The sequence below is a fragment of the Tupaia chinensis genome, unplaced genomic scaffold (assembly GCF_000334495.1).
Source record: "Tupaia chinensis unplaced genomic scaffold, TupChi_1.0 Scaffold000634_1, whole genome shotgun sequence".
In the NCBI taxonomy this organism is placed as follows: Eukaryota; Metazoa; Chordata; class Mammalia; order Scandentia; family Tupaiidae; genus Tupaia; species Tupaia belangeri.
This window is the reverse complement of record NW_006160154.1, coordinates 3,489,249-3,513,927: the sequence shown is the minus strand read 5'-3', so window position 1 is coordinate 3,513,927 and position 24,679 is coordinate 3,489,249. Positions and strand designations below refer to the sequence as shown.

The following is a 24,679-nucleotide window of genomic DNA, read 5'->3' as shown; positions in this document are numbered from 1 at the left end:
GTGGTGGCGCAGTGGTAACACAACACTCCTCCATGCTGGGGCCATATGGGAAGGTCCTGAGTCTGACACCCCAAGTGTCCCCATGCTTGCACTGGTATCTGGGCTGGTGTTGGCCAGGTTAGAACCATGGCATGTAGACTCTATGAGGGGTGTTCTCTCTCTCTCTTGCTCTCTCATGAAAGAAAGAACAAATAAACTTTAAAAAAATCAGGCCTTCTTCAGAATGAATACTAAATGAGCTAATCCATAGAAAATATCAAAGAGATATTGTACACATTAGCTCTGGGATGACCAGATAAAGTGGTTAACTGAAAGTGTCCTTTCAGTACTTATTATAATTAGAGATTAGGTAGAGGTTCCTCTGGTTTTATTTTTCAGGCTTTTATCTGTGTTTTCAGGGCCTAAAATAATAGGAAACATTTATAATGATGTAAAATCTATGGTATGATATAAACTCTTATGTTAACCGCTTCCAAGTGTATGTTTTGCCCAAGTTTAGGGAAAAAAATTACCCAAATACCATTCTTCCATAATTTTCATTGGCAACACACATAGCCAACAAAATATAACTAATATAATTATATTATCAACATATAACTAAGAATTGAATGAATAAGCTTTATTTTAGAAAAGCTAAATTAAGAAAGCCTGCTCCTCAAAACACATACCTTTATTGTGTCAGCTAAAAATATAATGCTTAACTATTAATAGAAGAGTAAATTCGACTTCCTCTCTTACTTCCCTGAAATCTATCCTCAACTGCAGGCAGAGAATCTTCTATAAGTCAGACCACATCATTCCCGTAGTTGACACTTCCCAAATCACAGGGGTCTTTCAATGGCCCCTTGCCCTGCTTGGTCCGTGCCCCAGCCTCTACCATCCCCGGTACTCAGGAGGCTCCAGCCTCTGCAGACTGTGTTGCTGCCTCCTCCCCTTCTTCAGGGCCCTGTGATAGGGTCACCTCATTCACACCTCCCTCCACACCTTATTATAAACACTTCCAGCTCAGACGCATTCAGGTCCCAGTGCAGCATCTCAGTGCTCCGGGGCTCATAAGCACTCAGGAGAGCTGTCACTGAACAAGAGGACAAGCTGATCTGCAAATAATTTACATCAGAAAGGTCTTCCTGAAGCACTTTGTGATCATATCTAGACTAGCATTCACCATTCAAAAGATACCCCCTGACTTGTATCCAGAGTTAAACAGCTAAATACCAAAAAAGCAATTTACAAAGCAATTTTTCTCATTTTTAAAGAAAACCATGTTTCCCATGACTCCTCAAAACTTTTCAAGAATTACTGATTTTTAATTACATTTTTAGAAAGTTCAATACTGAAGATTTTACAGAAAATCATTTAAAGACCAAATTGTATACCATAGCCTTTTGGTCTCTTGATGGAAAATGAAACACAGAACACACTGATGTAGATGTACATAAATCTATTAAAGGCAAGACAACAAAAAAAATGTCTAAATCATGTCCTCAAGACAGCTCATAAAGAGACCCCCCTCCCAGGTCACTCTAGGCAAATCAATGGTTGGAAAGAAAACTTCTCTTGGCCCTGGTGGGGTGGCGCAGGAAATGGCGTGCCACTCTGCGTTGCTGGAAGCCATATGGAAGACCCAGGTTTCAGACCCTGCATTGACCTGAGCATACCAGTCTGACCATGATCCTGGCTGGCTGGAATGCTACAGTGGGGACAGAGATTGTGGCATGGTGAGACCCTGTGAAGGGTGCCTGACTGTCTTTTTCTTTCTAATGAAAGACATTAAATAAAACCCACTTTAAGAAAAATCACTTCCCTATGAGAGGGAGATAGAAATGTTCTCTATCTTGATCGGAGAGATGATTTCGTAAGTGTGTACATCTGTCAAAATCACTAAATTATATACTCACAATGGCTGCATCTTCTTGTATGTAAATTGTAACTCAGTAAGGAAGAAAAATTTATTTTGAAGCAGTTAAAAAATGATTTCTCTCTTTTTGAAAAAAGAATTATTTATTCATTTAAGTCCATTAGTTATTACTTTTTTTTTTTTTAATGTAATTTGACCAGACAGAGACAGTGAAAGAGAGAAAGGGAAAGCAAGAAAGCAAACTGCCGGGTCCGGGACTCAAACCGTGGTTGGCCAGGTGGGAATCCAGCACCTTTAAGCACCACGCCACTTGCCAGACCCATGATTTCTCTTTTGAAATTACAATTGTGTAAGTACCAATAAAAGATTTTTCTTGACTATTTAATTAAGAAGATGACTACATGATTCAAAATATAGATAAAATTCTCATGAATACTTAAAATAATTTCTCTGGATGGTCAAAATAATAAATGAAGCAATTAAAAGAATATTTTAAAACCAGAAAAAAGGCCCAACTCTGGTGGCACATGCTGCTAAAATGCTGTGCCCTGTAGGCTGGGACTCGAGGAGGGCCTGGGTTCAATTCCCAGTCCAACCTAAAGCCCAGGTGTGGTGGTGCATGCCTGTAATTACAGCCATTTTACAGCAATTTTGGAGGCTGAGGAATGAGAATCATGATCTCGAAGTTGATGTGAGCAACGCACAGAGCCCCTGTCTAAAAAGAGCTATAGGCCAGCCCGATAGCACAGTGAGGAAGCACTGTACATAAGGAGCTGAATCCCACATGGCTAACCACAGTTTGAAACCCAGCCACAGTGGCTAGAAAAGCATGCTGGGTATTTGTTTGTGTGTGCTCCAAATCCAGATGAGATGGAGAAATGGAGGAAAAAAGGACTGCAACATGATCGCGCCTCATTGGAGGAGGCTTTCTCGTTTGCCCTCTTCTGATCTGTATCTCTGGCAAGGACCCCTGCCATCTGGTAATAATATGGATATGTACAAGAGTCAAGTATGGTGGTATGCACCTGTGGTCCCAGCTAGGAGCTGAGGCAGAAGGGTGTTGACATGGGGAGACTCTGTCTTTAAAAACAAAACAAAACAAAACAAACACCCCCCCAAAGTAGGATTATTATCTTTTAACAAATTAAGTCCTGTTTTAAATGACTCTAAACTTCAATTTTTATGTCCCAAATACCCTTTCAATCTTTGAGTTATTTTACCCTACGTTTTCAAGTAGGATGATGCAATTAGATTTCATTCACAGTTTAATTTTTTTCTTAATTTTAAAATTAGTTTAAACACTTAAATCTGGTCCCCTGAGATCACCTGGAGAGGCAGCACTGTGCTGTCAGGCAGACAGGAGTTGGAATCTGGTCTCCTCCTCCACGCGACAGTACAGAGAATTCTGCGAGGGCAGGCTAAGAAGTAAAGGTAAGTGCCTAGTACTTTCCAGAATTCAAGGACTATCTGCTGTTTGAAACTCTCCTGATACTCCTGTTCCTTCTCAAAATGACGTTTCTGGGAAACTGGATGATGGCATGGGAATAAAGTCCAAGGCTCAGGGACGTGGTCCTACCCAGGAAGGTTCCAGGTTTGTGTCTAGAGACTTCCACGAGTATGCCAGGCACATGTGTGTCCATGATCCAGGGCTGGCTGAAGCTGGGGGTAGACCATGGAGCCCGTTGGGGTTGCTGTCTCTTTATCTCTGTCTCTCCCTTCTTGCTCATGGAAGAAATAAGTAACACTCCAGAAAAAAATATTTCTCAAGTTAATTCCCCTTCCTTAGATAGTTGACAAAGGAGGAGGCTATATAGCCAAGTTTAAAGACAAAGGAATCCCAAATCATTGGCTAAGGCAACATTACCTACCTAGCTCCCTTTAGAATGTGAGTCCACAGAGTTCAATGGGTTGACTTGGCACAGTGTGGGCCTCACATCCCATCGCCTGAGAATAAATTCTCATTTGTACAAAAGGAGTGATCTCTGAGCCTAAACTCCTAGTATTTCCACTACAGGTTTGGCATCAACTGTCAGATTGCTTTCCTCCATAAGCTCAGTTAGTTATTTTAAGCATTTAATGGATCCACACATGCATCACAGATCCATTTGTAGAAGTCCACAGCTTAGTGAACCAAGCCTGCAGGATTTTATGTTTTTTAAAATACACTGCACTTAGCTCTAAAATTCATTTATTTTAGTGATGCTCTTTAACAAGCCACAAGCTGTTTCAAGAGTAAATATTTAGGGGGCAGCAAGTGGCGTGGTGGTTAAGGCAGTGGACTCTCCCACATGGCAGACCAAGTTTGAGTCCTGGACCTGGTGGCTTGCTTTCTCACTTTCCTTCCCTCTGTGTGTCTGTCTTTCTCTGGTCAAATTAAAATAAATGAATGAAGAAAGAAAATTCAATAAATAATTCTTAAAAAAAAAAAAAAAGTAAGTATTTAAACCAGCTCGTTTGCATTAAATGTCTAAAAGCGACTGTAGACAATTGCCAGAGAAGTTAGTTGATTGGTGACTGGGTAATAATCAACTGCTGCCGTTATCAGAAGGCCCAATCAGAGTCTTGCAAAGTCTCATGGTCTCCAGAGCCGCTGCTAAGAATGCCTGTGTCTCCCAGGAAGCTACAGGCAAAGTAGGATTCTCAAAAAACAGTGCAAAATTCAAGGGATTTAAAGGCATTTAACTTTTCTTTTGTTTGCTGGTAACAAAGTTAATGGTTTACAAAAATTGAGCAATTTCATTTGGGAGAAAAGAATAAACTTGGGGACCATGAGCTTAAACCATATTTTTTTAGCGACTGAATGGCCGTGCAGCAGTAAAACATGAAGCTCTGAAGGGCTGATCCACACAGGAAGGTTCATGTCTAGAGACCTCCCTAAAGCCAGCACGTGTGTGGTTCAGGCTGGGTGAGGCTGGGGGGGTGGACTGTATTGTCAGGACCCTGTAGGGGTGTGGTATCTTTGTTTCTCTCTTACTCTGTCTCACTCAGTCATGGGCTAAAATAAAAAACCAAAACAAAACAAAAACAAAAAACACTTCTTGGGACCTGTAGTTAGCTTAATGGCTGTGTCGCTGAACTCCCATGCAGTCGACCTCAGTTCAAGTCCTGGACCCGGTGGCTTAAACTCACGCCAGTTGCATGTGCATGCATGCCCAAGATCCTGAGAAGAGAATGGAGGAGAAGGGATTGTGGCGTGGCTATCCCCCCTGGGGGGGGGTGATTTCTCGATTTCTGTCTCTCTGTCTCTCTCTGTCTTTCTGGAAAGCGCACACGCCCTAAAAACAAAACAAACAAACAAACAAACAAAAACACTTCTTAAAAGGTTTTCTAATCTTCATAACTTTAATGAAACTAAGGCTAAGAAATGGTATTTGGAGAATAAATGTTTGAAATTGCTCAATAATCATACAAAGCAATTAGCAATATATTGACTGTGAGCTTTTTATCTAAATGGCCAAGACGTCTAAACTTCTTAGCTATTGTTTTCATAGCCTCAAAAGATGAGGCGTTTGCTGTAGTAGATTTTTAACATATGAGGGCACTTCAGAAAGTTTGTGGGGCACCAGCCCAGTAGTACAGTGGTTAAGAGATGTGCATGAGAAGTTCGACTCCACATGAACAACCAGGGTTCAAATCTTGGCCCTAGTGGCTTGAAAAATACACTGGGCATATTTGTGTGTATACCTCAAACCCTGATGGAACAGAGAAAAAAGAAGGGACTGCAGTGTGACCATGCTCCACTTGGGTGTGTGTGTGTGGGAGGGTCCTATTTCTCTCTCCCTCTTTCTGTCAAGTAAACACATCTTCTGGAAATAACTTAAAAAATTTTTTGTAGAAAAATGGACACAAAATATGAGTTTATTTTGGTGCAGCAATATTTAGAAATCCCTGCCTAATTTTTTTTTCATAACACATTTCCATAAACTTTTTGAAGAGCACTTGCATTCTCAGGGAACAATCATTTTACCTTGATTAACAAATAAGCTTAGGATAGGATTAATCATTTTCGATGGAAACCATCGTAAATGAATTATGACAGTTTCTTTTTTTTCTTTCTTAAAGAGACTTCATTTATGTAATCTGATCATTTCTTAACCCCTTTTTGGGGTCCAGAACAATAGTGAGAACTATAATTATTTACTGAGTGGTATTACAGAGAAACCTTAGGGTCAGTCATCAGGATGAATTGGTCTATTTGCACTATATTAAAATGGCACAAAATGATTGCATTTTGTGTCCTTGTGACTTCTTTTTGGGCATTTCTGACTCCTCTCTGCTTGACTGAGTGCTGCCCTTTCACTTCTTGAGCACCCAACTCTGCCTCTCTTAGCTTCTTCCCTCTGTTCTAAGGTCCCTCCACTGTGGCTGGTTGCCTTTGATGTAGCAAAGCCTGCAACAAAAATGAATGCATTCCAAGGAGGGCCTAACAGGAGTCCTCAACCTGGATGATTTCTGAGTTTTTAGCTCCGTGTGCTTGGTTTCCACATATACAATCTCTGACTACTACTATTTTAGATTATTTTCCAATAGAATGGTAAAATCACAGAAAAAGAAAAGCAAAGGAGAAAAATGACAAAAGGAAAGCGACATATTAAAGGGAAGTAAGGAATTACAGACAGTAGAAGGAAGGGAAGAAGGACCAGCACTACCTTAAGTCAACCAATGAGTGAAAAACATCAGCGGGAAAGGAATCCTGCTTCAAACGTCAGAGGGAAGAGCTGGCTTTGTGACCGGTCTCCCACACCCCATGGGCTGTTTTGTCTGTGCTGTTTCCTTTGATCTTATTGTTGTTCTATTTCCTACTTGACAGTGCTTTTTAGCAGGAAAGAGCTATATTGTAAGACTTCTCTGTAAGAAGAAGTCTTCTCTACTGCATTAGGTATTTGTTTAAAATGTACAGTGACATCCATTTGTGCCTGAAACCGTCTCCAAAGCTTGGCTCCATAAACAGCCCCTATCAGCCATCTCCTGGCTGGACACTTAGGAGTCTTGGTTTGAAGACCACAGACTACTTAAAAACCCTCAAGAAACTGAGCCCTTAATTCGTACATACTGGCTTTGTGGATCAGTAATGCAGAGGCTCTAGGAAGTGCTCTGGAAAACTGGGCCATTTAATATAATAGCAAACGCAACAGAAGAACTGTGCTGCAGTAACACCACCACACACACATAGAATAAAAATCACATAATGCTTCCAGCAGATGTAAAATACTTTTGGATTATTGCATCCTTTCTGCATTCCATTATATAGTCATTTATTAGAATCAGTTTCAGAAAGTGCCCCCAGAAAGGTGAGCACTCAGTGCTAAGACAAGACCAGGAACTGCTTTCTTAACCTCAGGGTTTAGGGGGCTAAAATATTTGGAAAAAAGCCGAAGTCACTCAGGAACACACTACAAGGAGCTTGTCTACCTCTCTCCCCTCTCCTCCTCCCCTCTCTTTCTTAAAGAAAGAACAAAACCTAAAATCAGGGCCAGACTGTGGCCCACCAGGAACACTCAATGCTCTTTGAGGCCATCACACACGGGAAGGTTCTGAGTTCTGATCCACACACTTCCCTGAGTACACACAGCAAAAGCTTGCCCATGAATGCTGGCTGAAACTGGGGTGGAACACATGGCGCTGGGACCCTGTTGGGGGTTCTGTCTTATTTCTCTCTGTCACTCATGGAAGAAATAAATAAATGGACTTTAGAAAAAGAATTTACAGCCTAACACCATGATTGGTATTGCTTTCAAAATACTCCCAGTTTATTAAATTTGTTTTTGTTTTCTTTAAAAGACAAATTTTGCTTCTAAATATTTAAGGCTTGCACAGTAAGAGAAACAAGTATTGGTACCTTTGGACACACAGACACACTGTGGGCAATAATACGGCCAGGCATCCTGCGCGGAGCTGACGGGCAGCCTCACATGGAATGACAGCATCTCAGTCCAACTGAAGTCAGATGACACTTGACTGAGTAAAGTCAGTAAAATAATGTTTACAAAAAACATGAAAAGCTTACTACAACTGAAGTTGAAAAGGATACAAAATACATACAACGTAATTACATCTATTGTTTAAAAATCAGTGGCATAGTGCTGGCCCAGTGCTACAGTGGTAATGCATTGCTCAAGTGAAGTTGGGTCCATGTGGAAAATCACAGGTTCGGTTCCCTAGCTGACCTGTACATGCAGGGTGTTCAGGCCTAAGATCCTGGCTGGCTGGGAAGGCTGGGCGGATTGCAACTTTGCACCCTATTGAGAGTGCTTGTAATAGCTACGTTGCTGGACTCCCATGTAGTCGACTGCAGTTCAAGCCCCGGATCCAGTGGCTTAAACTCATGCCAGGCACGTGTGTGTGCGTTCCCAAGATCCCGAGAGGGGAATGAAGTAGGGATTGTGGCATGGCCATCCCCCTTGAGGGTGATTTCTCGCTTTCTGTCTCTGTCTTTCTGGCGAGCGCATGCGCCCTATAGCAAAAAATAACTCTTGAAAAAAAAAAATAAATAACAGTGCCTGTCTCTATCTCATTCTCATAAAAAAAGAAATAAACTTTATAAAGTAAATAATTGATACATATAGGAAAAAAATTAGAAAGGAAAGCAAACTTATACACACAGAAGCATTTTGTTCTGTAATGCTCTAATGCTGAACATGTTTTATTTAGGAGACTACTGGTATTCTCACTGCCTTTTTCTCTATTCGACTTTAAAAAATCACTTCTAATAAAATTTTTAAAAATTATTTTATTTAACTTTATTTATCCATTTATTTATTTTAATTTGACCAGAGAGGAACAGAATGAGAGAGTGAGAAAGAAAGTGAGAAAGCAAGCCACCAGGTACAGGACTTGATCCACGGTCAGCCATGTGTGAGTCCAACACCCTTAACCACCATGCCACCTGCCGGCCCCTAGTAAAATATTTTTAAAAGTTTGTTTTTAAATTACTTTTCTTAAGAATTATGTACTTAATCTTATTATTATTTTAATTTGCTACAGGGCACACATGCTCTCCAGAGAGAGAGAGAGAGAAAATGAGAAAGCAAACCACTGTCTGAGATTTGAACCAGTCGGCCATGTGGGCCACCAGTGCCCAAACACCATGCCACCTACTGATCCCATTTTAAGTAACTTTTACTGGTTATTCAGAAGATATTTTATCTGACAGTTGGAAAAATAATTTGTTGATAATGTGATTTATTACTTATTGGTACAAAGAGCTGTTAACTGTTCTCTGACAGTATTAAGCCATGTGTAATTCCTTAATAGTTGCAAATCAACATAGCTCATACTTTCCTTTCTCCCACACAGTGACTTAACTGATCCCTTATCTCCCCAGAATCACATGGCTTGTTTTACAAAGTCCCCACGAACAAACCAAACATCTAGGTTAAATATACTTAAATAAAGTTGTACTCTGGTGAAAAGTGCTTAGGAGTTTTTCAAAACCATTTATTCTAACCACAGTATTTGTTACAAATTAAGTAAACATTGCCAAAAGAAAATCTGCATTTCTTATCAGACCCCAGGCAGGATATATTTTGAAAATTTCTTGTATGTTTGTGCTAATTTCTCCTTAAGAAATTCAGAGTGGAAGACACAGTGAGGGGCAGAGGCTGCAGCAGGGAAGTCTATAGAAATGCGGCCTTTTATTTATCTGCAGTTTACGGTACTGTCTCTAATCAGCCCTATGCTGCATGTCCCACCAGTCACTGTCCCAGATTAATACTGTCAGTGACAGAGGGATTATGGGTGAACTAACTGATCACAAGGGGTCCTTATGAAGTTCATGGAAAATGCATGTAATAAAAAAATATGCATGAATTTCAAAATTTTGCATGAAAATAAACTTGTACTTTAATCACATTTTTCCACATACGTTTCAAAGTCCTTTTGGATCACCAGAAATCCATTGTTACTGGGAACAGAGGCTTTGAGCTTTAGCTGGTAGGGCATGGGGCTTGAGGCCTACAGAATGGGCAAGAGGCGAAAGAGACCAGCCTAAGTCGGTCTCTCTGGCATAGCAGTCCAGTCATTTCAGCTTCAGACACAGAGCACCAAAGCAGCCCTTCCCAGCCCCTGTCACTACTCACCCACCAGTGGAGGTAAACACAAGACAAGCTTCAAAGCCAATACAGTATGGCACCTTCCCAGGGGCCCAGCCATTGTCTCCTCCAGAGAGCATACTTGATTTGTTTCAGGTATTACATAACTATACAAAAAAATCTATTTACATTCATTTAAAATTACTCCTGTGTTATTAACACTTAGAAAGCCATCTTTCTTAGAGACATGCTATAACTTGAGAAACACTACACGTTTAGGGTGTAACTGATGCATGTCTCAGGGCAGTCTTACAGACAGATAGCCCTCGTCATGCCCGCAGCAGAAACCCCCAAAGTCACATCATTTGAGAAGCAATGCCTTGCTAAGACCACAGCCTTCAGCTGGACTCTCGATGCTACCAGGAAACTCACCATTGAACGGAATCCACCTCCCCTCCCACTCTCAGCACAGAGCCTTAAACACCTGTGCCCTTCTGGCCTCTGAGTTCCCTGTCTTGTCTCACTCTTGGCAGAATGTGGTGACTCCTGCTTCACAGATACAGACCCTCATCCTCCTTCCACTGACGCGTAAGCCCATGTTCACTCATCTGCTCCCCAGCCATAGTAGGGAGCCCCCAGCCCCTACACTTACCCAGAAGGCCAGAGCAGCCGTAGTAGGGAGCCCCCCAGCCCCTACACTTACCCAGAAGGCCAGCTCACCACCCATGCTTTGGGATCCTTCCCAACCACCTGATCCCACTTTGGTTTTCTCATATAAAACTGTCATCCTCTCTGAACTGCACTCTCCATCCATCTTCAAACACACAGATAGGTTTTTCAAAACAAAGAAAACCCCTTGATTGCCCACATAGCTCCCTCCATTGTCGCCCTGTCACTTCTTCATAGGCAAACATCTGGACAGAGTTGTGTACAGTGGCTGTCTCCATTCTCCTCATGCATTAACTTCTCAGTTCATCATATTCTGGCTTCCATTTTCATTACTCACTAGAATGGCTCTTGCTGAAGTCATTAAATATCTCCGGGAGCCAAGTCTAAAGGACATGTCCAAGGCCCATCGACTTGACATGCACACAGGGTCCACAGCTGCAAGACAGGTTTCGCGCCTGCTTCTCTGGTCTCTGTTTACTCTGCTTTTTAGGCTCATGGTCTTCTTGCTGGTTTTCTAGGTCATGACTAAGAGCCACCATGTGGAAAAGCAACCCCTCATCCCATGTCACTGCCCATTCTATATTCTTAGAGCACCACAGTCCTGCCGGGCACAGGACAGATCACCGTTACAATTTTATAGCTCTGTGTGAAGTCTATACTCAATAGATCCCGGTTAGTTCCAAGTTACTATCTGAAAACTGCCTTCTTAGACTGTCAGCTCCACAAGGCATAGGGCTGGGTGCTGTTTGGTCTCCACACATGCCTGGTGCCCAGGAGGTACTCAAAGATTTGGCCAACAGGTCAGTGAAAAAGGTCCTCCTCCCAGGAAGACAGTATTTAACCAGACCAGCTGGATTCTCTCCAGAAGGAAAGTACAGAGCAAAGTGGCCACTGAAAGTGAGGGGGCAGCAGAATGGTCCTGAACCCTAAAGCAATGCGTTGCAATACTGACACACACTGGAATGCCTCAGGTTCTCATCCAGTGACCTGCTGGAACAGACTGGCTATGCAATGCCCACGACGTGGGGCTGGCTGAGGGTAGATCATGGCATAAAGACCCTGTTAGAAGTGCCCATCTGTCTTTGTCTCTCATTCACGGAATAAAGAAACTTAAATAAAGAAAGTGAGTGTAAAGAAGAATGAGAAGACATAATTGCACAGATGGCACATGCAGCTGTCTCTGCTCCCTGTAGAGCAGACGCAGGTCGGTGTGCAGGACCTCCTGTGCAGGGGTGCTAAGAGCCTTGGACTTCACAGCAACTCGATGCTGAGAGAGGGCATCCCTGAGTTCAGGGAAGTTCTATCTCTCCCACCACCACATGTATCCTTGAGACAAACCCATCACTGGAGGAAGCTTGAGTGGCCTCACTTGTTAAAGCTAAGAGTCTACATGATACAGGGACTCCCGAGGGGGAGGAAGACGCAGCTCTGTGTGGATGAGCTGAAGAGCCCAAAGTAGAAGAAATGAAAACACAAGGCGCCTTACATAATTTTCCCCAAGGACCTCCAGCTCCTCTTTTGAGGAGATTAGTTAGTTGTGTTCTGGAATTATTCCCAAATACTGTGCCAAAGGCAGCAAACTTTCTTTTACAGAGATAAAGATAAATGCTCACCAAGACCGCCAGACTGTTTTGCTTTGTAATTCGAAAGGCTATTAGTTTTGCGTGCTGCATTTTTGACTCTGACAAGTAATTTTTTTGTCTTCTAAAAAAGTTGTATATGGAGAAATCTCACTATTATATAGGAATCAAACGAGTTAATTTTCTTTTCAAATTATAAATTACTAAGGGTTTCATAAGACACGCAAAAAATTACATGTGAGAGCTACATCCAAAGGCTAATTTGTGGTGTCTAAGTTTAGCTAGATGGCAAAAAAAATCTGAAGCTTCAAACTTTTGACTAGGTGATCTTAAATTTAAACCCAATGAGTTAAAAGGGAATGAACACACCTAGCACTTTCCAACTCTAACCTGGACAAAACCAGTTTCTTTACTTAAACCTGTCTGGTAGTTTGGGGCCAAGTGCACAATCTTAACTTGCCTTCTTGACATAATGAGAGCTGAGCTGATCTACAGGCAAGGCCAGATCCTGCTGTTTTAATTGGCAAGAGGAGGTGGGCTTTCATGGGTTGCATAGCAGCATAAAGAGGTTCTTTTAGTGTCTCTCAAATGTTGGATTTTTAAAAGATTTTGCTAGAAGATGAACATTAAAAGCAAAAACCACAAGAAAAAGTCCACATGTAGGGCAGACTACAGTTTTCTTGTTTTGTTTTGATTTCTGGAGACAGTAGAGTATGGTAGAAAAGCAAAGATTTGGAGTTGGACAGATTTGGATCTGAATCCTATCTCCGCCATTTATCAGCCAACAGTGGAAAGTAATGATCCTCTCTGGACTAGTGTTTTCATTGATAAATTTGGGCAGATGATATAGGATTGAGAAAAGTAGGACCAGAAGGTGTTGTGGTGGTTAAGGTGCTGAACACTCCCACATGGCTTGACCATGGTTTGAGTCCCGAGAAAAGTGAGCAAAATAAAATAAATAAAACATCCACATTGTGACTAATTTATGACACATTCAATATCACATTTGTTAACTGCAATGAATTATTTGATGAATGCTTACATATTATAAAAATGAGGCTCAATATGCATTTTTGATATAAGTTAAAAAGAATTTTCCTTTTTTTTCCCTCTAAACTTCAAAAGAAGAATAAAAAACATCCATACTGTGACTAATTCATGACACAATTCAATATCACATTTGTTAACTGCCATGAATTATTTGATGAATGTTTACATATTATAAAAATGAGGCTCAGTATGCATTTTTGATATAAGTTAAAAAGAATTTTCCTTTTTTTTCCCTCTAAACTTCAAATGAAGAATAAAAAGTCATGCATTTTCAGAGCATTCACGATCTTATCAAATAATGCAATGACAGTTCAGAGGAGACTTCTGTCATAGAACAAAGAAGCAAGAAGACAGGCCCCAAGCATTGGAAGTCATATCAAAATAAAGGCCCCCAAAAACTCATGGGTAACCTGTGCATGGGAGAGAGCCCTCCGTCCTCCTCTGCTATGCTCTAGATAATGCTTTGTCCCCCAGAGTTTCATGTTTTGGAATATGGTCTCTAATACAGTACTGTTAGGAGGTGGCAAGACCTTTAAGAGGGGCGACCTGCCTGGCAGGTGGTGTCTGAATTATGGGGCACCACCCTAATGAACTGTTTAATTCTGTCTTGTAAGAGGGAGTGAATTCTTAATCTTGTGAGATGTTAACATCAGTGACTTGTTATGAAAGGAAGAGCTGCCATCAGGTCTCTCTCTGCACATGTCCACCAATCTTTCTGTTGTCTCTGCTATGTTGTGGTACATCAGAGGCTGGCCAGAGGCCAATCCCATGCTATGGGACCTTTCAGCCACCAGAACCATGGGCCAAATAAACCTCTGTGTTTATAAATCACCTCATCTTGGGTATTTCTGTTAGCAATACGATCATGGACTAAGACAGCCTCCTGCCTAGGCCTAGCTCATTCACGTGTACTCTGGAAGCACTGCTCACTAGAGCACACCCTGCCACACAGGGGAGACCACCTGCTGATTCCTTCCTGCCCCTTCCCTGGGGAGCTTTCACTGTTCAGGTTTGTATTTAGGATTGGGAAGAGTAAGGAGCTACATTCTTCCTATTCAAAATCAATGTAGGCTGATAACTTGTAACAGGTAACTTTTGTATCTCAGAAAAATAAATGGTCAAAAAGATGGGCTGATGTCGCTATAAAGAGGAAAAGACACAATTTTCTCAGTTACAGTTGTATCCCCAGCGGGTAGAGTTCCCCTTCTCATTTATTTGCTAGAGGAGAAAAATGAAGGAATGAATGATGTGAACTAAGATTCCACTTAACAATACGGTAATTAGGGCAGGTGACTCACAGAGAAGAACTTTTCCAGAAGGCAGAGACACTACCCCATGATCGTGCTTGGGGACTAAGAAGGTGGCACCTGAGAATTCACAGGACATGGCACGAGGACTTTATGCATAGGATCTGGACCACCTAGTTAACTGGAGTTGCCTCAGGACAAATCCCGGATGAGAGATGAGGAGGAGCATGGAGCCCAGCAGCAGCTAACGTCTGCACTGCACAGTGAGACTCAAACCTGTGGATCTTTGTGGACTGAGGCTTGCAACACAGGCGCTTTAGTGTCCTGTGAGAAGCTAGATCAGAGTGTACACTATAATCCCCACCGTACAGACAGAGTTGGCTTCATGTTGCCAAATGAATAAAAGCTTCCAAAAGCAAAAGACTTAAAAAGGTCGTGTGTCCCTTCTGCTGTGTATGTATCCCATTCACTCACAGTGTGGTTCGTAAGGAGGGGGAGGGTCTCCACAAGGCACACACTCCATGTCTTGAAAACCAACAAGTTTTGTCTTCCTATAAAATCTAGAAGAGAAAGAAAAAGAATCCTTATTAGCACTTTCATCTAAGCTCACAGTTGCAGACGATACAATTTATGTCATAAATCACCAGCGTTCTCCATTGCCAGTTATATACTTGAAAAAAAAAAAAAAGGTATGCAAAGACTCAAACACAGTAGTATCTTAGACACATCCTTGAAGGGCCTTTTTGAACAGGCAGTGAACACTTAAGAAATAGCAATTCCACTAAACAAAACTGCAGATTCATCTCAGCCCACACTTTTTCTGTAGTGGAGTGAGAATACTGGCAAATGATATGAAGCCCCCAGTCTTTGGCATTTTATTATAATTGAAACTGTAAAACACCTCATAAGAAAAGTGTTCATTTTTAACATTTGAAATTCAGGGACCATAAAAAAGCACAGAGGGGGAACCAGCAGTTAGCATAATGGCTATGTCGCTGGACTCCCACGTAGTCGACCGCGGTTCATGTCCCTGACCCAGTGGCTTAAACTCACGCCGGGCGCGTGTGCGTGCGTGCCCAAGATCCCGAGAGGAGAATGGAGGAGAAGGAATTGCGGCATGACCATCCCCCCTGGGGGGTGATTTCTCACTTTCTGTCTCTCTGTCTCTCTCTGTCTGTCTGGCGAGCGCATGCGCCCTATAGTGAAAACCTCTCCCCCTCCCCCCCTAAAAAAGCACGGGGGAATTCCTAAATGACTAATTATGTAGTAGTGATCAAAGACATTGATATATATTTTTTTTAATTTAAGAAGTCTGATAATATTACAATACAACTTAAGGATTAAGACCCAGAAATTAGGGAACCAACAGTTAGCGTAATGGCTATGTCACTGGACTCCCACGTAGTCTACTGCGGTTCGCGTCCTGGATCCAGTGGCTTAAAATTCACGCCGGGCGCGTGTGCGTGCGTGCCCAAGATCCCGAGAGGAAAATGGAGGAGAAGGGATTGCGGCGTGACCATCCCCCCTGGGGGGTGATTTCTTGCTTTCTGTCTCTATGTCTCTCTCTGTCTGTCTGGCGAGTGCACGCGCCCTATAGCGAAAAACCTCTCTAAAAAAAGAAAAGAAAAAAAAAAAAGACCCAGAAATTAGAGTTTTAAGATTTGACTTGAAGGGACCAGCAGATGGAGTAATGTTTATGTTGCTGGACTCCCACATGGCTGACCATGGTTTGTGTCCTGGACCCTGCGGCTTGAAACTCAGGATCTTGCATGCCCAAAATCCCAAGAGGAGAATGGAGGAGAAAGGACTGTGGCATGGCCATATCCAAAGGGGATGTCTCTCTCTGTTTCTCCGGTGAGTGCACGCACCCAATAGCAAAAATATCTCTTAAAAACATTTAAAAAAAAAAAAGAAAAGATTTGGCTTTCTATGACTAAATGGACAAAGAAATTTATACATCTTAAAATTATTCTACTCCCTGCCATGGTTACTGAAGAGCACCCTAGGAACAGAAGGGAAGCTGAGCAAGAGGATGACAAAACAGAAGGTTCAGGCAGCTTTCTGGAGCAAGGAACTGATGGAGTAGAGAGGTGGGTGGGCTGAGGCTGGAGAGGCAGAAAGAGTATGGAGCGCAAATGCACAGAGGCAGCCCTCGTGATCTGTCATCAGTCACGGCCGTCCCGGGGCAGTCTCCCAGTGAACTCAGACATGTGCCCAGGCAGGGGGGCTCAGAAAGGGAGCTGCTGGGTTGGGATCCCAGGGCTTTGATTTAGCAGCTGGGTGACCTTGGGTAAGTATTTATCGACTCCAAGGGTCAGTTTCATCTTTGTAAAGCTGGGGTGATAACAATCCCTATTTTACAGAGTGGTTCTGATGATTTAAATAATACGCACAAAGTGCTCAACACAGAGTAAGTGAGCAATAAAAGCGAGCTTTGCTGTCATGGCTGAGAAGAGATGCCATCTGCAGAGAAGAGACGGGTGCACAGGAGGCCAGAAGAGGCTGAAAGTCCATCGGCCACATTCCGGAAAAGCAGCCATGCTTTTTCCTTGGCCCTCAAGGCCACTAGTGGGTAATAGTGTCCACAATTTATTTGGTGCTTACTGTGGCCTACGTACTCTACTATGTACTTGACATGAAGGATCTTTTTTATCTAACTATTTTGCAGGTTTGTATTGTCAGATAATTTTTACAGGTGTTAAGAAGTTAAGTAATTGGACTAAAGTCATTGAACATATTCAGGAACAAGGGGATTTGCTTTCTCTAATCTTTCAGAAGGTGGGCACAGGAAGGAGACCGTCTCTACCCTGCCTGCTCCCAGGATGGAAGCAGCTGGGGTCCTGCAGGCATGAGCCTGTGGGCGTAGCAGATCCTTATTAGAGAAAGGCTGAGGCACCCAAAATAACAATGTCACCTGACTGCTATTTCTCTGACAGTGATATACATTTTGCTCATTTTCTTTCCACCTCAGTTTTTGCTGTCAACAAAATGGTTTTCAATTATTGGGTTGTTAGAAAAATCATGACATATTTTTTCTATGTTTAAATATGAAAAAAATGCATCATGACTGTTTTGACAATCCAGTATTTGCTTTCTTCAGAGAAATACAGTCAAGCTGGAAGAGCAGTGTTAAACACTCTGGAAAGACCTGGGTAAAAGTCACTACGTAATTATTGTCTACTCACACTTTAATGCTGGCTAAGAGAGGATGTAATTTTAAACTAATCATATAAATAAACCATGAAACATCAATCAAATGTCTACTCCCTTATAACTTTCCCCCATTTAAGTATTTACTTGAAGAATGCACAAACATTGTAGAAACTGAAGCAGTAAGCTCAAATGACAAATAAATGCAGTTAAGCATAGGAAACCATGTTTGGTAGAAGGTCCTGGGGAGACCTGCTCTCTCACACTGCAGCAGTACAACCCTTGTGAGTTTCCTTTGTAAAACCCCAAGGGTGTGGGGACAGGCAGTGGCATAATGACAACACAACCGAACCTACATGGGAAAGGTCATGGGTTTGCATTCCAGGACCTTCCTGAGCATGCGGTGTATAGTCATATGCTTGTGATGTGGACTGGTGGAGACTGGGGGTGGATCACAGCATGGGAACTCTGTTGAGGGTGCCTGTCTCTCTTTCTCTAATGAGAAATAAACAAGAAGAAGAAAAAAAGTCTTGGGGCATGCTTATCCTGCATTCTTTCTGAATACTGCCTACCTCAACCTGTACACACCCTTTGGACCTCCTCTTTTCTCCATTCACAGATGAAGAGACTAGACATGCATAGACCTTTACCAGAGAATTACAGAATATGAACCAATAGAGATGTATAAGATGTCTAAGTTCATGTTCATGATCTTGTTTGCCCAAGATCAAAACTCTGGATAATGACAGCCGTAGATATCACCATAGGTCTGAGATTATAAGCCATTACATTTTTATTTTTTATATTTATTTATTTATTTTTTGCTATAGGGCGTGTACGCTCACCAGACAGAGACAGAGAGACAGAAAATATTACATATTTATTTTTTATATTTATTTATTTATTTTTTTGCTATAGGGCGTGTGCGCTCACCAGACAGAGACAGAGAGACAGAAAATGAGAAATCACCCCCCAGGGGGGATGGCCACGCCGCAATCCCTTCTCCTCCATTCTCCTCTCGGGATCTTGGGCACGCACACGCGCCCAGCGTGAGTTTAAGCCACTGGTCTGGGACTTGAACCGCGGTCGACTACATGGGAGTCCAGTGACATAGCCGTTACGCTAACTGCTGGTCCCCACAGATTTAAAATATACAATTCAAATTTTTTTTTTTTTTTTTTTTTTTACTATCACAGGGTCATACACTCATCACCACAGTCAGGGAACATTCCATCATTACCCCAAAAAAGAGAAACCACATAATCTTCAGAGGTTGCCCGTCATTCTCTCCCCCTACCCAGCTCTCAGTTCAGAAAACCATAAATTTACTTTTCTGGTCACTTCATAAAAAAGGAAACAGGTAATATGTGGTCTTTTGTAACCAGATTCTTTCATTTAACATATTTTCTAGGTCATTCACAATGTAACATGAATCAGAATTTCCTTCCTTTTTATGTTGTGCAAATCTACTTCATTTTGTTTATCTATCCATCAGTGGACAGACGTTTGGGCTTCTCTTAGTCCACTTTGCATTGCCAACAGATATACCTAAGACTGGGTAAATGAAAGAGAATAGGGATATATTTTGGCTGGAAAGTCCGAAGGCATCACAAAATGGTAGAAGGCAAAATATGTAGCAGGTCAGAGTATGGCTCTGCTATCTCTGCATTTTTTTCTGGATCTTCTGAATGAGAGTAACTTTTTCGCTGCCTCATTTCCTCTCTTGGTATATGTATATATATATATATATATACATACCCACTAGAACTCAATCGTGGAGGCCTGTCCAAACCACCCAATCACTAATCTTTTTCCAAAAGGACCACATTTTGATTCCATCATCAGATTAAGCTTTCCCCCTCTTAATTCCATTACAACAGATGAAAACAGGAATTTTGGGGGGAGGAATATCAAACTATAGAATCTTATGACCTAATTACCTCTTAAAAATCCTAACTTAGGGGACCAGCAGACGGTGTAGCAGTTATGTTCCTGAACTCCCATATGGCTGACTGTGGTTCGAATCCCAGACCCAGTGGTTTGAAAACCATGTCAGGCACATGTGCATGAGTGCCCAAGATCCCAGGAGAAAAACGGAGGAGAAGGGGTTGCAATGTGGCCACGCCCTCTGGAGGGTGATTTCTCACTTACCCTCTCACTATGTCTGTCTCTCTCTGGAGAGTGCATACTCTCTAAGGCAAAAAAAAAAAAAAAAAAAAAAAAGAACTCTTAAAATGTAAAACAAAACAATTTGGCCAGCAGGTCGCATGGTGGTTAAGGCACTGGATTCCACATGGTCTATTCTGTGGTTAGAGTCCAGGGCCCAGTGACTTGAAAATCATGCTAGGTATGTGTGCATATACGCACAAAATGTAGAGAGGAGAAAGAAGGAGAAGGGATTGCAGCATGGCCATACCTCCCCACTCCCCAACCCGCCTCAAGGCTTTCTCATTTTCCCTCTCTATCTGCTGTCTCTCTTTCTCTCCAGGGAATGCACATGCCCTGTGGCAAAAATCTAAACAAATAAACAAAAACCCAACTTAATACCATCACATTGGAAGCATCTGAATTTTGCAGAGGACACTTTCAAACCATAGCAGGGTTGTTTAGCTTTGGGCTATTATGTACAGTGCTGCTATGAACACTAGTTTTTGCATGGATGTAGATTTTCAGTTCTGCTTGTTATATACCTAAGAATGGACACATGATAACTCCATGTTTAACTTTAAGAGGAAACACCAGATTGTTTTCCACCATGGCTGTACTATTTCATATTTACATTCCCTCAACCAATGTTTAAAGGTTCCAGTTTCTCTACATCTTCACCAACACTTGTTATTGCCTGTCTTTTTTTTTTTTTGAGAGGGTTTTTCTTTAGGGCGCATGAGCTCGCCAGACAGACAGAGAGAGACAGAAAGACAGAAAGCGAGAAATCACCCCCCCAGAGGGGATGGTCACGCCGCAATCCCTTCTCTTCCATTCTCCTCTCGGGATCTTGGGCACGCACACACGCGTGCCCGGCGTGAGTTTAAGCCACTGGGTCCGGGATGCGAACCGCCGTGGGAGTCCAGCGACACAGCCATTATGCTAACTGCTGGTTCCCGATATTGCCTGTCTTTTTGATTACGGCCATCCCAGTTCATGTGGTTTTGGTTTGCATTTCTCCGATGATTAATGATACTGAATATCTTTTCATATGCTTCACGGCCATTTATATAACTTCTTCAAGAAATGTCTATTCATGAGACCAGCAGTTAGTGTAATGGCTATGTCGCTGGACTCCCACGGCGGTTCGCATCCCGGACCCAGTGGCTTAAACTCACGCCGGGCACGCGTGTGTGCGTGCCCAAGATCCCGAGAGGAGAATGGAGGAAAAGGGATTGCGGCGTGGCCATCCCCCCTGGGGGGGTGATTTCCTGCTTTCTGTCTCTCTGTCTCTCTCTGTCTTCTGGCGAGTGCATGCACCCTATAGCAAAAAACAAACAAACAAACAAAAACAAAAAAAAACAACTCTCCAAAAAATATCTGGTGGTGAATACTGAGACAAAAACTCATGACCATACCACAAACACTTTTGGGTTACTATCCGTGTGCATTCAAATGTGGAAGGGAACAAGAGCAACACCCCTTTAGAAAAGATACTGCACTAATGACTAAATCGTCTGACTTACCCTGGTAAGCAGTCCCCACAGATGGCATCACTGGTGACTGAACAGTTGGCCTTCTGAAAGCGGTTCACCAGCGCACAGTCCAGGCAGGGCTTGCACTTCTGGAAGCCCCAATCCTCCTTGAACCTGTGCGGCCTGCACGTCACGCACTGTGCATCCTCCCCATAGCCAAAGCCACATTCCTGTGAGGATTAACAGGCAATAGAAAACTATTCAGACTTTGGGAGCGTGAAAAAGGAAAGGCCACTGGGATAAAACGAAGACCTGGTCTAATAATTACCAAGTGTCGGTCTTCCTAGATACAAAGGCAGCTCTTTCAGCAAGTTCAAATGTGTCTTCCACTGCTAATAATCTCTCTTACTGTGATAAGCATACTCAGTCATCCACTTTATTCAAGAAGCCAGGAGCGTGTGAATAATAAAGGGTCTCGCTAGGACTCCCACTGCTGGGTGATTGTTAGCTTAGGCAGAATTATGGCACTTTCTTCTTTTCTAATTAAGCCAGTCATGTGAACGTTCAGAGGCTAAAGTCGGTGAAACATCCAGACACTTACTTACCAAGGCAGAAAATTAGTCATTTGATATCAAGAGTGATATTTTAGTAAGCAAGAGTAACCAAATAGAAAATTTCTAAGTTTAACAAGCCTAGAAATTGACTTGAGAGAGAGCTCCTTGAAGTAGTTAGCAATTTAATATTTTTGGAGAGTAGGAAGATTCTTTTATATTTGTTAAAAGAGGCCAAGATTCTTGTTCAAACAAAACTCTGTGGGTCTCAAGCTTCCCTAGATTTGGACATCAGAACATGGCACTGTTTGCTAAGAACGAGCAAAACAAATGACTCTTTGGCTCATATAGAAATCATTTCCACAAGTTCAAGAACTACACATAGTACATTATATATACTAATTACAGTGTAATCATAAAAAGAAAGGTGTAGATATGCATTCAAGATAGTTTGAAATATTAGCATTGGAGAATACAGAACTTGATAAATAAGCATTACAGAATACAGAAGGAGAAGCATAATCCTTTGTTTATAAACACGTTAGTAAGCACTAACACTTACTGGGCGCTTACTCTATGCCCAGAACATCATATACATTATATCAATAATCCCTACTCCCTCCCAGAGAGGGGAGCAGTACAGTATTACCATTTCATAGATGGGGAATGCAGTTCCAGAGAAGTTATGTGCCTTATTGAAAGCAGCATAGGTGGTGGTAGAACCGGGAGTTATAAATACATGGTTTAATTTCTTTATAGGGTCTGTCAGATACTTTATTGACAAAGGGTCTTCAAAAAGTTCACGGAGGAGCCAGCCGATGGTGTGGTAAGTTGAGGTGGCCAGACCCACATGGCCAACTACGTGGTTCAAATCCCAGATCCAGCAACTTGAGGAGGATGTTGGAAATGTGTGTGCCCAGAATTCCCAAGAGGAGAATGTAGGAGAGAGGCTTGCTGCATAGCTGTGACCTCTGGACAGTGCTAACTCACTTTCCTCCTCTTTCTCTCTGGTGAGCACACACACTTTTTAGCAAAAATTAAATCTGAAAAAACAAAAGCTTATGGAAAATGTGTATTATGAAAAAACTATGCATGGATTTCAAATTTAGTTTGCACCGAAATAAACTCGTTCTGTCCATTTTTCACTTCTTAAAAATTCATTTATTTTATTCATGACAGAGAGAGCACATGTGCTCATGAGAGAGAAAGGCCCACCCTCGACAGTCTCATCACACTGCCATCCCTTTACCCCAGCCTTCCAGTTCGTTAGGATATTGGGCATGCACACACACACCCCGCTTGTTTTCAGGTTGGCCCAGGGATCTGAACCTGCAGTTAGCCATACAGCTTCCAGCACTGCAGTTCAGTTTGCTACTGACTGCACCACCAGGCTGGGCCTCTACAACCTGTTGGATATCCCCTCATACATACATTACCTATCCAAACTATGATGTCTCAAAGACTTTACATATTCAGGTGTTAATACTAATTACCTGCAAGTTTTGATGGTCTCTACAGAACACTGTTCATTAAAAAAACAGTGGCTTAAGAACTGTTAGAGAGCCCCCATACAGAGCATGCTGAGCCAGCCCACAACACCGACGAGGTGCAGACAGAGGATGGCTCGGACAACCCTTAGAGCCTTAGTTTCCTGATTTGTAAACCTTGGATGCTGGAATACACATTCCAGCTTGTTTAAAATTCCCATTTTCCTATTAAATTTACATTGAATTTCTTTCTCCATATTGATATACAAAGAAAATGAAGCAATATTTATTGGCCAAAAATTAAATCAAAACCAACACAAAGAACTGTCCTGTCTGTACTGAGACTACCCAGTTCACTACCCGATAAAATGATACTGACACAGCTCTCCAATCTAGATTTGTTTACTAATTGACTCATTCGCACTTTGGAAGCATGATACCCTCTTTCCTCTTTCAGTTTCTCTGCTTGTCTTACACAGGAAGAGCAAAGTGAGGAGAAAACAAAAAGGAGTCACCTCCTTAATCCTGAGCACTTCAGTTATGCCATGTCCTCAATCAAACCACAGACAGAAGAAACAGAGAAAAGCAGATGATTTGAAGACAAATTTATTAATTCATTGTCAACAAGGATTCTCTCTTTTCTTGGAGGGAGGTGGGTAGCATTATGAGGTGTTTCCAATTTTAACATTTTTCAGAAAGAATTCACTACTCTGGGAACCAGCAGTTAGCATAATGGCTATGTCGCTGGACTCCCACGTAGTCGACCGCGGTTCGCGTCCCGGACCTGGTGGCTTAAAACTCACGCCAGGCGCATGTGCGTGCGTGCCCAAGATCCCCAGAAGAGAATGGAGGCGAAGGGACTGCGGCGTGGCCATCCCTCCTGGGGGGTGATTTCTCGCTTTCTGTCTTTCTGTCTCTCTCTGCCTAGCGAGCGCACGCGCCCTATAGCAAAAAAAACTCTCAAAAAAAAAAAAAAGAAAGAAAGAATTCACTACTTTTTGTAATCAGGAAAACTATAAAGATATATTCCCAAGGAATTGCTTCGGAATGGGCTAGTCTGTGCAGGAAGATCCGTGCTCCGGCTCTGGCGCACTGCACAAGGCATGGTGGCTCTGCGCTCGGCCGGATGCCGTGTTTGGCTCAGCACGCTGGTTACTGGGAGGGCTGCAGGCGTGCGAGGGCTTTCTGTAAGTCCAGGGAGAGCCTCATTCAAAGTCTCCCGGATCAAAGTGCGGCGCGCGTGATGGTGTGGGGGTGGGCCCTGCATTGTTCCCACGCTAAGCATCTCCCTGTCAAAGGTTCACGCGAGAGCGGAGTGTTTCAAAATCATGCTTTGATCCGGGCAGCTTGGATTGTGAATGTCGTGTACAAGTTAAAACAAAACAAAGAAGGAAAAGGGAAGAAAAATAGAAAAGAATGCCAAGGGAAATGGAAAAA

General features: G+C 42.4%; 1 protein-coding gene across 4 annotated transcripts in view; it reads right to left on the bottom strand.

Annotated features, from left to right (window-relative positions):
- TNFRSF19 (TNF receptor superfamily member 19) overlaps window positions 1-24,679 on the bottom strand; it is a 109,848-nt gene that overhangs the window by 43,141 nt on the left and 42,028 nt on the right. For all 4 annotated transcript variants that reach the window (XM_006159525.2, XM_006159524.3, XM_006159526.1 and 1 more), the window contains 2 exons: window positions 21,256-21,434; window positions 14,909-14,994 (listed from right to left, as the gene is read on the bottom strand). In XM_006159525.2, the coding sequence (XP_006159587.1) occupies window positions 14,909-14,994; window positions 21,256-21,434 (265 nt within the window). The remainder of the gene's footprint in view (window positions 1-14,908; window positions 14,995-21,255; window positions 21,435-24,679) is intronic.